This window comes from Cryptomeria japonica, chromosome 10 (genome assembly GCF_030272615.1).
Source record: "Cryptomeria japonica chromosome 10, Sugi_1.0, whole genome shotgun sequence".
NCBI lineage: Eukaryota > Viridiplantae > Streptophyta > Pinopsida > Cupressales > Cupressaceae > Cryptomeria > Cryptomeria japonica.
The window spans coordinates 780304808-780317666 of NC_081414.1; the positions used below are offsets into that span (position 1 = coordinate 780304808).

At 37.6% G+C, this 12859-nt stretch overlaps 1 protein-coding gene across 1 annotated transcript; it reads left to right on the forward strand.

The window, feature by feature from the left end:
- Positions 1 to 9216: 9216 nt before the first annotated feature.
- On the forward strand, positions 9217 to 11735 carry LOC131034925 (G-type lectin S-receptor-like serine/threonine-protein kinase At2g19130). The gene is made up of 3 exons (XM_057966535.2): positions 9217 to 10502; positions 10601 to 11342; positions 11457 to 11735. The coding sequence occupies exons 1-3, from the start codon at positions 9217 to 9219 to the stop codon at positions 11733 to 11735; spliced, it is 2307 nt and encodes a 768-aa protein (XP_057822518.2).
- Positions 11736 to 12859: the final 1124 nt, after the last annotated feature.

Sequence of the window (12859 nt, forward strand, 5' to 3'; positions counted from 1 at the left end):
TATATATTAATATTATATATATAATACACTGAGATATATCCTTCTCGAAGCACATATTTATTCCTTTGTGATAAAGATTGTCACGTAAACTAGTGTAATGTCCCCTTTTTAGTAGTTGTCTGACAATTTGTCATTCGCCCTTTTTTCCATGGTCCAAAGAGTTAACCAAGACATTTTAGGGACTAATGAGGAAATTGGCATAGGTGTTTTCAATTTTGGGTTTTTTTAGACACTTACTATTTATAGTGAGTCAATAGGAACAGTGGAAATTTTGATGAATTTATTATGCCGACTACTTTGGGTTCATTTATTCCAAGTTGGCTTGCCATTTTATGGAGTTAATAATTTATTTGGTTTAATTATTAAAAGTTCCTAAGTTAAAAGTAAATATTTAACTTAGTGAATTATTTAATGCTGGGACTATAGTCAGGAAAAGAAAATTAAAAGTGTCCCTTTCATGTGGGAGATGTAAGGGATAATAATATTTTATTCTACCTTTCCTCTATCCCACATTGATGGTGTTGTGGAATGTGTACCCAAATGAGGTAATAAATAAGTGCATTTAATGAAGTTTCAGTCATCTTGGATATTGTATTCTTGGAAACTATGTATTTGAGTTTCTGGAGAAAATATGGAAATCTCTCTTGGCTATTGGGGACATAAACTCTCATTAATAACATCTCCTATGTTTGTGAAAGAACTAATATGGAAGATTGGTCAGAAAAAAAAACTAATTCGCAAAGGCTGAGAATCATCAATTTGACAATTGGAAGTTGTTGTAGTGAAGACATAGACCTCCAATAGAGTTTTTGTATTTGGAGAGAGGCTGTTAGTTGAGATTGAACTAGGTATTTTTGAATATTGCAAACTATTTTTGTATGATTTTCTAATTGATACGAACTGTGAATAGAAGTGGTACTGGCTGTCTAGTTTGGCGAAGCTGATCAGACTATATTACAGACTCAGAGATGTACGAGGGAATTTATGGAAACTCAACTCAATAGTATTCTCATCGTGGGTGTAAAAAGAAGGTTTGACATGATTATTTAATTATCAATGATTGTTAATCAGTAGTGAAACTTATTAAGTGGGGTCTATATTGTGCCTAGGAAACATAGAGAAAAGACGTCGTTTTCTTAAGGTTCGAAAGTTGTCAAGGTCAATCATATTGTTGTTTGAAATTTTTCTTAGGGGTTGTGAAATATGAATACAAATTGGTCACTGTTGTGAGCGTATAGCCAACTGAGACTCAGTTCCAATAGTCACAACCAACTAACAAGACACGTAGGGTCAAATTTAATAGATGGGTTGGCTGAAATGACAAGAAGCATGGCTACAGGTGAATGTTATTGTTGACAGTTGAAGCTTGTTCAACCAAACAGCTCCTTTGTGAACGCTTCCAACCAGGTTCTTTTTTTGTAGTCATTCTCCTTAGACTTGTAAACACTTCAAAATTGAGTCTATGGATGTCATGTGGGTTGTTTGAATAATTTGAACTGTATTCACTTCTGTCCATTCCTAAATAGATGAAATTGCTAGTAATGTGTATGTTAAAATTATATTCCATGCTAGTCTATGTTTTTTATTATGGTCATGAAGAAATTATCAAGACATCAAATGCAATAGGGACAACATAACATTCTAAATATAGCAAACACAAAAAATTGTCATTGAAATGAGTGTCATCCAACTGTTTGATTAAATTACCACAACAAATTGAAAGGATATAAAGAAAAAAAAATAGGAAGTCCATTACAGTGGTATCAGAGCTTAAAATCCTACCATCTTGAACGGGTTCTTTTAAAAAACATGATTGAACAGTGATATGTTAGGGTCTTGGTAGCAACCTTACACACATCATTACAACACTAGGAGAAGAGCCGCTTTGAATATAGGTACAATAGAACAAGGAGGCCTTGAGATTCTGATTTATCCTTTAGATCACAGTAATACAGGTGAACAGCCAGCTAAAAATAGGGGTGAGAGAAGAGACCTATGGGAAGAGAGGTTCTTATAGCTGCTAGACACACTAGTGTAGGGTCAGTAACTAGCAAAACAAAGGGCACAACAGAAAAACCAACGGTTGGATTTATTGACACAAATGATAGCTAGATAGATGGGTTTAAATATAAATAACCTTGGTGGCGGTAATGTTGGAAATAATCAACTAGGTAGAGTAAATAACTACCAGGGAGGAGTAAACAATCAACAAGGAGGGAATAATGGTAGTAATGGTGGGGGTAATGGAAATGGAGGAGGACAGATGGCAGATAATTTTGGACATGTAGCACAGCCCACTAGAACAACAAGTTCTAGACCTCTTATACCCACCTTTACTCCTATAGTTCAAGTTCAACTGGTACTTGAACCACATATTGTAGATTTACAGGATAAGTTTCAGAGAGATTGGGAGAGTGGTGGACCAGATTTTCAAGTACCTATAACTCTTTGGGACTATATTGATGTAAGGATGAGATACATACCTTGTGCAGGAAACAAGAACCAGAATTATGAGTTAAGGAAGAAAGTGGGGAAGTTGTCTTTACCTTATTTTAATGCTTCTCGTAGGACTACAACATGAGCGTGGGTCTAAAAGATGGACACTTATTTGCAACTAGATCCTATGACGATCAGTTGAATGAACTCAGCCACATGAAGGTAATAAGAAACTTGATAACGATCAATTGAATGAACTCAGAAGGAATAATTTATGTTTCTATGATAGGGAGCCTTGGGATCCTTCACACAAATGTCTCCTTAAGGCTAAGGCTAAGCAGATTGAGTATTTTTCAGCTAAGGAGATAGGCTCTGAGAGTTCAAATAGTTCATCATCTATAGGGGACAATGATAATAAATCAGTTTCTAGTGGGAATAGCGGTGATTGTAGGCTTATCAGGTACTCAAAAATCTATCACCTTTAAGGTGCATATTGTGATTTAGGGACAACAAATGATTTCATTGGTTGACATCGGTGCTATGCATAATTTTGTTGATGCTCAAGTTGTGGTGAAAAGGGGATTGTAGATAGAGGAGAATGATGGATTCAAAGTGATAGGGGCTAGTCAGCATAAGATCCTACATACGCAAACAAAAATTAATATGCACATGAGGATTGGTGGCTACGAGTTGGTTGCTGATTTCTATGTTGTAGACATGGGAGACTATGATGTCATACTAGGCATGAACTGGATGAATTCTCTAGTTGAGTTCACATTTTATTTGGAGAAGGTTGAAATGAGATTTGAGCATCAGGACCGCAAAGTGGTACTTCATGGGTTCTCTGATGGTGGTATTATGAAAATATCACTTCGATGAATTGAGAGGCAGATTCATCATGATTAGTTGTAGTGGCGAGCTGAGATTTTAGTGATACCAGAGGGAATAGGTCAGCAGAAGCAAGATTAGCCACCGCAAGTTCAATCATTGTTAACCAAACACTCCAAAGTGTTCAGTGATATACCTCCAGGTAGCCTCCTAATAGGGGCATTGAGCATGTGATAAAGTTAGATAACAATAACAAAGTTGTTATCACTAAACCCTATAGGCATCCAAAAATGTATAAGGATGAGATCAAGAAGGCTAATAAACAGCTTCTTGAGATGGGGCACATCAGACCTAGTAAGAGTCAATTTGCTTCTTCAGTCATGTTGGTTAAAAAGAAGGATAGTACTTTTAGGACGTGCATTGATTACAAGGAATCAAATAAGAGAATGATAAAAAATAGATATTTGATTCCCCATATTCATGAACTTATAGATGATTTGCACAGTGCCTCTTACTTCTCTAGAATACATTTGAGATCTCGTTATCATCAGATTTGGGTCAGGGAGGATGACGTGGAGAAGGCAGCTTTCAGGTGTCACTATGGACACTTTGATTTCTTGGTCATGCCATTTGGCTTGACTAATGCGCCAGCTATGTTCTAGTCTTTTATGAACTGGACATTCAGGGAATAGTTGAGGAGGTTTGTGTTGATAATCTTTGATGACATATTGATTTACAGTAAGACTTGGGAGGAGCATCTGAAACACATAGACACTATGTTGAGCATCCTAAAGTGCGAGTCCCTTTATGCAAAGATGTCTAAATGTGCTTTTGGAATGAAAAAGATGTTGTACTTGGGGCACATCATTAGTGCTAAGGGTGTTTGTATGGATCCAGATAAGATTAGGGCTATTATGGATTGGATTCCACCAAAGAATGTTTCTAAACTAAAGGAATTCCTTGGGTTGTGTGGATTTTACTGCCACTTTGTGAGGATATTTTCTCAGACTATTGCACCCCTTACATACTTGACTAGGAAAGATGGATTTGAGTGGACAGATAGCGCTCAATAATATTTTGATAGATTTAAGGAGTTGATGAGAACATGTTCAATGTTTTCTATTCTATATTTTTGCAGGCCTTTTGAGTAGCATTGTGGCGCTTTGGGAGAGGGCCTTAGTGTGGTATTGATGCTAGATAGACACCCCATCACTTATGAGAGCAAAAAATTGAGGGGACTTGAGAAGAGTTACAACATTTATGACAAGGAAATGCTAGCGATTATGCATGCCTTGGGGAAATTGAGATAGTATTTGGAAGGGGCAACAAGTTTACCATCAAGACAAATCATAACAGTTTTACGCATTTCCTTGAGCAGAAGGATTTGAATGATAGGCAATAGAAATGGGTCAGCAAACTGCAGGCTTATGACTTTGATATAATCTTCATCAAAGGAAAGAAAACATAGTTGTTGATGCCTTATCTAGGAGACCACTTTTGTGTGCTTTGGAATTGTTGGAGGATGATTTGAGGGAATTGATTTCAGCAAAGTACGCGAAAGACAAGTGGGCTACTAGTATCATTGATGGCACTATTCAGGATGACAGATATATAGTGGAAAATCATTTGATCATATATAAAGAGAGAATTTATTGAATGCCAGATTCTACTATGAAGCAGAAGATTTTGAGAGCATTCCATGACTCACCATTAGCAGGTCACCCAAGTTTTTTCAAAACATACAGGAAGGTAAGAAAGCAATTTACTTGGAAAGGGCCCAAGTCGTAAGTTTTATAGTATGTGAGAGAATGTCCCATATGTCAACATGATAAACATGAACACTCTTTCCTGGGTGGTTTATTGTAGCCTCGACCCATTCCTGAGAGGAAGTGGGATAGAATATTGATGGATTTTATCATAGGCCTACCCAAGGCTCAAGGCATGGATTGCATATATGTAGTGGTGGATCAGTTGACAAAATTTGCCCATTTCTTTGTTATTTCATCCTCCTATACTGCAACTCAGACAACAGAGTTGTTTTTCAAAGAGGTATTCAGGTTGCACGGTTTACAACATAGCATTGTCAGCGACAGGGACAACAATTTTACGAGTAATTTTTGGCAGGAGCTCTTCAGGTTATGTGGGGCAGGGCTCACCCCGAGCACCACCTATCACCTGTAGATAGACAGACAAAGACTATGAATAAGTGGGTGGAAGGATACCTTTGCAATTATATCATAAGGCAGCAGAAGGTGTGGGTAAAGTGGTTGCTTTTAGGAGAGTGTTGTTACAACACTACTTATCATATCTCCATTCAGATGTCACCTTTCATGGCGCTATATGGTTAGGAGGCTCTGAGCTTCTTGGATTTTCTTTTTGGGGACAATCAGGTACCGAAGGCTAAGGATCTCTTACAAGATAGTCATGATATCATTAGATCATTGAAGAAAAATATCCAGAAGGCTCAAAATCAGCAAAAACAATATGAAAATCATAATAGAACAGAGTGAACTTTTTAGATGGGTGACATGGTTTACCTCACACTGCAGCCTTACCATCAGTCCACTCTTAAAAAGAGTGATGCAGAAAAGTTGAAGTCATGTTATTACGACCCATTCAAAGTTGTCAAGAGGGTTGGAGAAGTATTTTATGAGCTTGAGTTGCTGGCAGACAGTAAGGTACATAATGTTTTTCATGTATCACACCTCAAGAAGGCATTGGGCCATTATATTGTACCTTCAGCAAAGTTGCCTCCTCTTGATGATGAAGGGAAACTTAGATTGGTTCCTGAGGGTATTTTGGAGACTCGAGAGTGCACCTTACGAAGATGAGTCATCAGGGAATATTTGGTGAAGTGGAGAAATTTGCTGGTGGAGGATGCTACTTGGGAGAGCGAGAAGATTTTACAGCATCCAGAGACGAGATTGCTTGAGGACAAGCAATTTCTATGGGGGTGGACTGTAATGTCCTCTTTTTAGTAGTTGTTTTGATGATTTGTCATTATCCCTTTTTTCCATGGTCCCGAGGGTTAACTAGGACATTTTAGGGACTAATGAGGAAATTGATCTATGTATTTTCAGTTTCGGGCTGATTGGAGAAGATTTGATGGTTTTTCCAGACACTTACTATTTATAGTAAGTCACCAGGAATGTAGTGGCAGTGGAAATTTTGATGAATTTATTATGTTGACTACTTTGAGCTCATTTATTTCCAATTGGATTGTCATTTCATGGAGTTAATGATTTATTTGGCTAAATTGTTAGAAGTTCCTAAGTTAAAAGTAAATATTTAACTTAGTGAATTGTTTAATGCTGAAACTATAGTAAGGAAAAGAAAATTAAAAGTGTCCCTTTCACGTGGGAGACATAAAGGGATAATAATATTTTATTCTACCTTTCCTTTATCCCACATTGATGGTGCTTTGGAATTTATTCCCAAATGAAGTAATAAATAAGTGCATTTAATGAAGTTTCAGTCATCTTGGATACTGTGTTCTTGGTTCAAATTGTGAATTTGAGTTTCTCGAGAAAATCTCGAAATCTCTCTTGGCTATTGGGGATGTAAAACCCTCATTAGTAATAACTCCTATGTTTGTGAAAGAACGAGTCTGGGAGATTGGTTTGATAAAAAAACTAATTCGCAGGGGTTGAGAATCATCAGTTTCAGAATTGGAAGTTGTTGTAGTGGAGATGTAGACCTCCAGTAGAGTTTTTCGATTTGCAGAGAGGCTGTTAGTTGACATCGAACCAAGTATTTCTGAATATTGCAAACCAGTTCTGTGTGATTTTCTAATTGATACGAACTGTGAATAGAGATGGTGTTGGCTATCTAGTTTGGAGAATTTGATCAGACTACACAACGAACTCAGAGAAGTACGAGGGAATTTCTGGAAACTCAACTCGATAGTATTCTCATCCTGAGCGTAAAAAGCAGGTCTCACGTGATTATTTAACTGTCAATGATTGTTAATCAACAGCAAAATTTATTAAGAAGGGTCTACATTATGCATGGGCAGCACAGAGAAAAGACGTGGTTTTCTGAAGGTTCGAAAGTTGTGGTGGTCAATCATATTGCTGTTTGAAATTTCTGTTAGGTGTTGTGAACTATGAATATAAATTGGTCACTGTTGTGAGCGTACAACCAGCTGAGACTCAGTTCCAGTAGTCGTAGCCAGCTAACAGGACTCATGGGGAAAAATCTAATAGACGCGTTGGCTGAAATGAATAGAAGCGTGGCTACAGGTGAAAGTTACAGTTGACGCTCGTTCAACTAGACAGCTCCTCTGTGAACACTTCCAACCAGGATCTTATTTTGTAATCATTCTCATTAGACTTATAAACACTTCAAAATCGAGTCTATGGATGTCACGTGGGTTGTTTGAATAATTTGAACTGTATTCACTTCGGTCTATAGATGAACTTGCTAGTAATGTGTATGTTTAAAATTATATTCCATACTAGTCAGTGTTTTTTATTATGCTCATGAATGAAACTATCAAGACATCAAACGCACCAGGGACAACATAACATTCTGAATATAGCGAACACAAAAAATATTCATTGAAACGATTAAATTAACACAACAAATTGAAAGGAAATAAAGGAAAAAAAAACAGGCAATCCATTACAACTAGGTGCCCAACTTAAAGGATGTTGTTGCATTCTCTTTCCCATTTGCATAGTAAAATGTGAAGCCTCCAAAGCCTCCAATAATAGATACGATCTATAAAATTGTATGCTTTCAAGGAAATGACATTGTAAGTTAAGACTATTGGTAGTGCATGAATTAGTAGAGAGAAACTGAAGTCTTTACCGACGACAAAATCTGCTTCAAGATTGGATTGATGAAATCAAATGATAGATTTTTTCAGAATTGGCTATTAATGTATTTGTTGGAGTTGGAAAATTCATTTCACTGCACTAAAATTATATATCGTTATCACTACATATCATCGTCAAACCTATTTGTTCCTCTATTTTGTCTGAAACTTTCAAACTTTCGGCCTCCCTATTGTGTTTTAGCTTGCACACTAATCAAATCATTCTGGTTGATTACTTTAATACTAATCAAATCATCTTGGTTCATCACTTATATTGCAATCAAATAATCTTGTATGTATACAAGATGGACACACAATTTGTTCATTATCAATATTTTTAAGATTGAACTTTGATTTGGTTACAAGTTTTTAAGTGCATATGGGTACATTAACGCAATTGGCTATCGAGAAATAATACAATAAAAACTTTTGTAAAGCAGCCTAAGACTTGAAATATCATATATTTGAAATAACCTTACAGATGCAAACGAGTGCATAATTTCTTGCAGTTTAATAGAATGTCATAATCATCTTGAACATTTGAACTTAAATTTTTATTGTATTGTGGACAAATGTCTAAACAAATTGTTTGTGATCCTTGTCTTTGGGTAGTCCATGAATATGGATCTTTACAACTCCATGATTTTACTACAACAAAAATATCTTCACCAGTAGCAACAATACCCACACCTTCAAATGCATCAGCAACACTCGCATCATCAACAACAACATCAGCAATACCCAAATCAACAACAACAACAACAACAAATCGATACTTCCAAATGAGATAGATAATCAAGAATATCAAATTGTTGTTTAGTTGTTGATCCGAGGATCATATGTTTTTCTAATTCTTAAAATATAATTTTTATATTATATTTTTCATTTTTCATTTAATAATATTAATAAATAAAAAAATCAAATTACTATTGACTTAACCATTACTGACTTAACCATTACACATCATTTAGACACAACCGCTAAAAGACTCAATTTAGTCATTATAAATCTAGAAAGTGCGGCAGTCAAATCTTAATTTTTAATTTGTTACTCCGTCCTCTCCGCGTAAGCGCAGTGACTTCTAGAAATCGGAGTTAAAATTTTATTGCGGGATTGACGGCACTACTTCGGCCATGTCGCCATCGTTATTGAAATGGCGAAGAAGTATTAGGCAGCCTGATTATTTTATATATAAATCGGAAAATATAATTGATAAGAAATATAGAAACGCCATCGTTATTGAAATGGCGAGGAAGTATTTGTTTCTAGCAATTAGTCTGATTATTACAGCCAATTATTGCAGTGCAGTAGCAATGAATGGCGGAGCCACGCTTTTAATGGGTTCTTCCCTCTCAGGAAGTCAGACCATAATTTCAAAAAATGGCACGTTTGCATTGGGATTTTTCAATCCAAGGGGAACGAATAATTGGTATATTGGCATCTGGTATGCCCCAATCCCTCAGAAGGCCATTGTATGGGTGGCTAACAGAGACAATCCTGTCAGAAATATGCCCGGCGTTCTCAAATTTTCGAGAGGCGGTCAGCTCACATTGTTTGATAGAAATGGCCGTTCCGTTTGGTCGACTGATAATGGCCCGAAAGGATCAGGGGCTGTGATAACGGACTCTGGTAATTTCATTGTGCTGGACGCCCACAACGAGTCTGCGATTGTTTGGGAGAGTTTCGCGCATCCGACAGATACATTGTTGCCTGACGCGAAGCTGTGGAAAGGAATGACACTAACTTCCTGGAAGAGTTCTTCAGATCCTGAAAGTGGGCTCTACTCTTTCCGAATGAACACATCTCCAGGAAAGACGGAGTTGATGATGTTGTTTAACAATACCGTTCCATATTGGTCCAGTGGAGAATGTATTGGACACAATTATTTTACTAAGGTTCCAGAATTGGAAGGTCAGAAGAAAGTTCAAACGTCGTGTGTGAGGCTTTCTCCTTCAAGAATATACATTTATTTTAGCATAAACCCGATAGATCGTATGATCAAGGGGCGATTCGTATTAAATGAGAACGGCGATTTTGAACTTTTCTTCTGGATGGATGATGGTAGATGGAGTCTGAGGTGGTCGACATACCAATGTCAATGCAGTAACTATAAAATCTGCGGGTCCTATGGACTGTGCAATACGAATGATGTGTGTAGTTGTGTCCAGGGCTTCACACCCAAGCACGACTCTCAAGGTTGGTGGTCAACTGGGTGTGCTCGGGGAAAACCCCTTGAATGCTCTGTCACGGAGGGCACAACCGACGGCCTCTTGGAAGCCACGAACCAATACTTGCCTGAAAAAGAAGCTGTCTTAATCAACAATGAGCCAACACAGCAAGGCTGCCGGACAGCTTGTCTCCACAATTGCTCCTGCACAGCCTTTGCTTTCGCTGATTCTGATCCACCCGTCTGCAAATTGTGGTCTGGAGATTTATTCGGTATGAGGGTTTCGTCGTCCGAGGGTCAATCCGTCTTCGTTAGACTGGCTGCTTCTGAGTTACCACACTTCATATCAGAGCAAAGCAACAAACCCCTGCACTTACAATTTTACTTTCTGCCGGCGCATCAATTTTGGTTTTTTCGGCTCTCCTGTCGACCGCATATATTCTCTGGAAACGTCGAGGTTTGTCGAAGAAAAACGTTGAAGAGGAGGTGCCTTTGTCGCTCAGAATGTTCAGTTACAAAGAGCTGCGAATTGCAACGGAGAATTTCAAGCATAAGCTGGGTAGTGGAGCATTAGGCTCTGTTTTCAAAGGAACTCTGCCAGACAACAGGCCTGTTGCGGTTAAGAGATTAGAGGGTTCCACGCAAGTAGAAAAACAATTCCGTGCTGAAATAATCACCACCGGTAGAATACAGCATGTGAATTTGGTTAGGCTCTGGGGATTCTGCGTAGAAGGCTCTCGAAGGCTACTGGTGTATGCCTACATGCCCAATGGTTCTCTAAACTCCTTCCTCTTCTCTCAGTCGGAAGACGTAGAGAAGGTGTTGGATTGGAAGACCAGGTTTGAGATCGCACTGGGTACTGCACGAGGATTAGTTTATCTGCATGAGGAATGCAGGGATCGTATCATTCATTGCGATATCAAGCCTGAAAACATTCTCCTCGACAGCGACTTGAGCCCAAAGGTAGCAGATTTTGGGCTAGCGAAGTTGGTAGGTAGAGATTTCAGCCGCGTACTGACGACCACAAAAGGAACTCGTGGATACTTGGCTCCCGAGTGGATCTCCGGCCTTCCTATCACTCCCAAGGTGGACGTATATAGCTTTGGCATGACCTTGTTGAAAATTATATCTGGCCGATGAAATTTGGATTTAAAGGTGGAGGAAAGTAGGTTGTGCTTTCCTACCTTGGCTTCATCTCAAATTCAGAGGGGAAACATAAAAGACATTGTGGATGCAAGGATAGCAGGCGAGGCAAATATCGAAGAAGTTAAAAGAGCCGCTATGGTGGCTAGGCTGTGCATTCAAGATGATGAGAATCAGAGGCCGAGCATGGGTGAAGTGGTGAAGATATTAGAAGGCACGATTGAGGTTCCTCTGCCACAAATTCCGACGTCTCTAGAAGTCCTGGTTTGTGAGGTAGACTACGAGAACACAGATAGCTACGGTGAACATTCCATGTCAGGTGGTTCCGTAACAGAAAAATAGTAGCCTGTTTTAAGTTTGGTCCACATATGGACATTAAAAGTTGTTTGCATATTTTTAGTTCATGCCGACAGGCAGAAACTAATGCATTGGTTGGATGCATTTGATTTTTTCCCTTTTTCAATAAGCGTAAAATGAATAATTAATATAACATTATTTAATCATAAATATGATTAGTTCATGCCATTCAAATTTCTCAAAATAATCAATCTGCCATCATATCTTAATGGCTTCATATAGCACAATACAATTGCCAACAAAAAATTATTGTATTTGTCAAAGACCAATTGTATATCATTCAATGCATTGTTAATGCATATGCGTGCAATGTTTAGTATTGTGTGTTGGCTTTGTTTGTCTATTGTTAGTTCTAAACGTTTTAGTAATCAAACATTCTAATAATCTGAGGAATTGTTGAGGAACTATTGGTATGAATCTTGAGACTCTGAGTTTCAATATTAACTTTTTTTAGCTAACAATAGATGTAAGTTGGCATTTTTTTGTTCTTGTTACATTGTTGTGACTTTTGCAAGTTGTGAAGGATATTGGTTGTTCACCATTGTGAAGGTTTGTGGTCCCCTACAAATATATCAAAACATACAATCTTAGCAGCGGGCAACTAAGAGAAGTAGGATACCTTTATTTCAGTACCAGAGACACATGTTTAGGTAACCCTAGTTTTTGGTCCAAAATCTACACAATCCTTGGAACCTTCATTCATGTCGGGAACGATACAAAGAAATTTAGCCTAAACTAAATCCTCAAATTTCTAGACCTCTGTTCAAATTTTTAGATTTTCTCCCTTAAAAATCACTTTGTTTTCTTCCTCAAAATGAGTAAAATAATATCAAAACCACTTTGTTTTCTTCCTCAAAATGAGTAAAATAATATCAAAATTCCTCCTTTCTCTAGGAAAAGAGAGAGAAGATCTCAAAGCTTTTTCCTTGAAACTCAATGAACCAGGAGGTCTGACCCCTTTTCTTTTTATCCACTGCACATTTCATTGCATCTCTGCAGTTGCTCTTTTTTTTTTTCTCACAATGGTTTTTTTGTTTTCTTTTTTTTTTTTTTTTTTCATCGGTAAGTAATGGGAAAATTTGCACATGCACACACCAACTAGACTAATC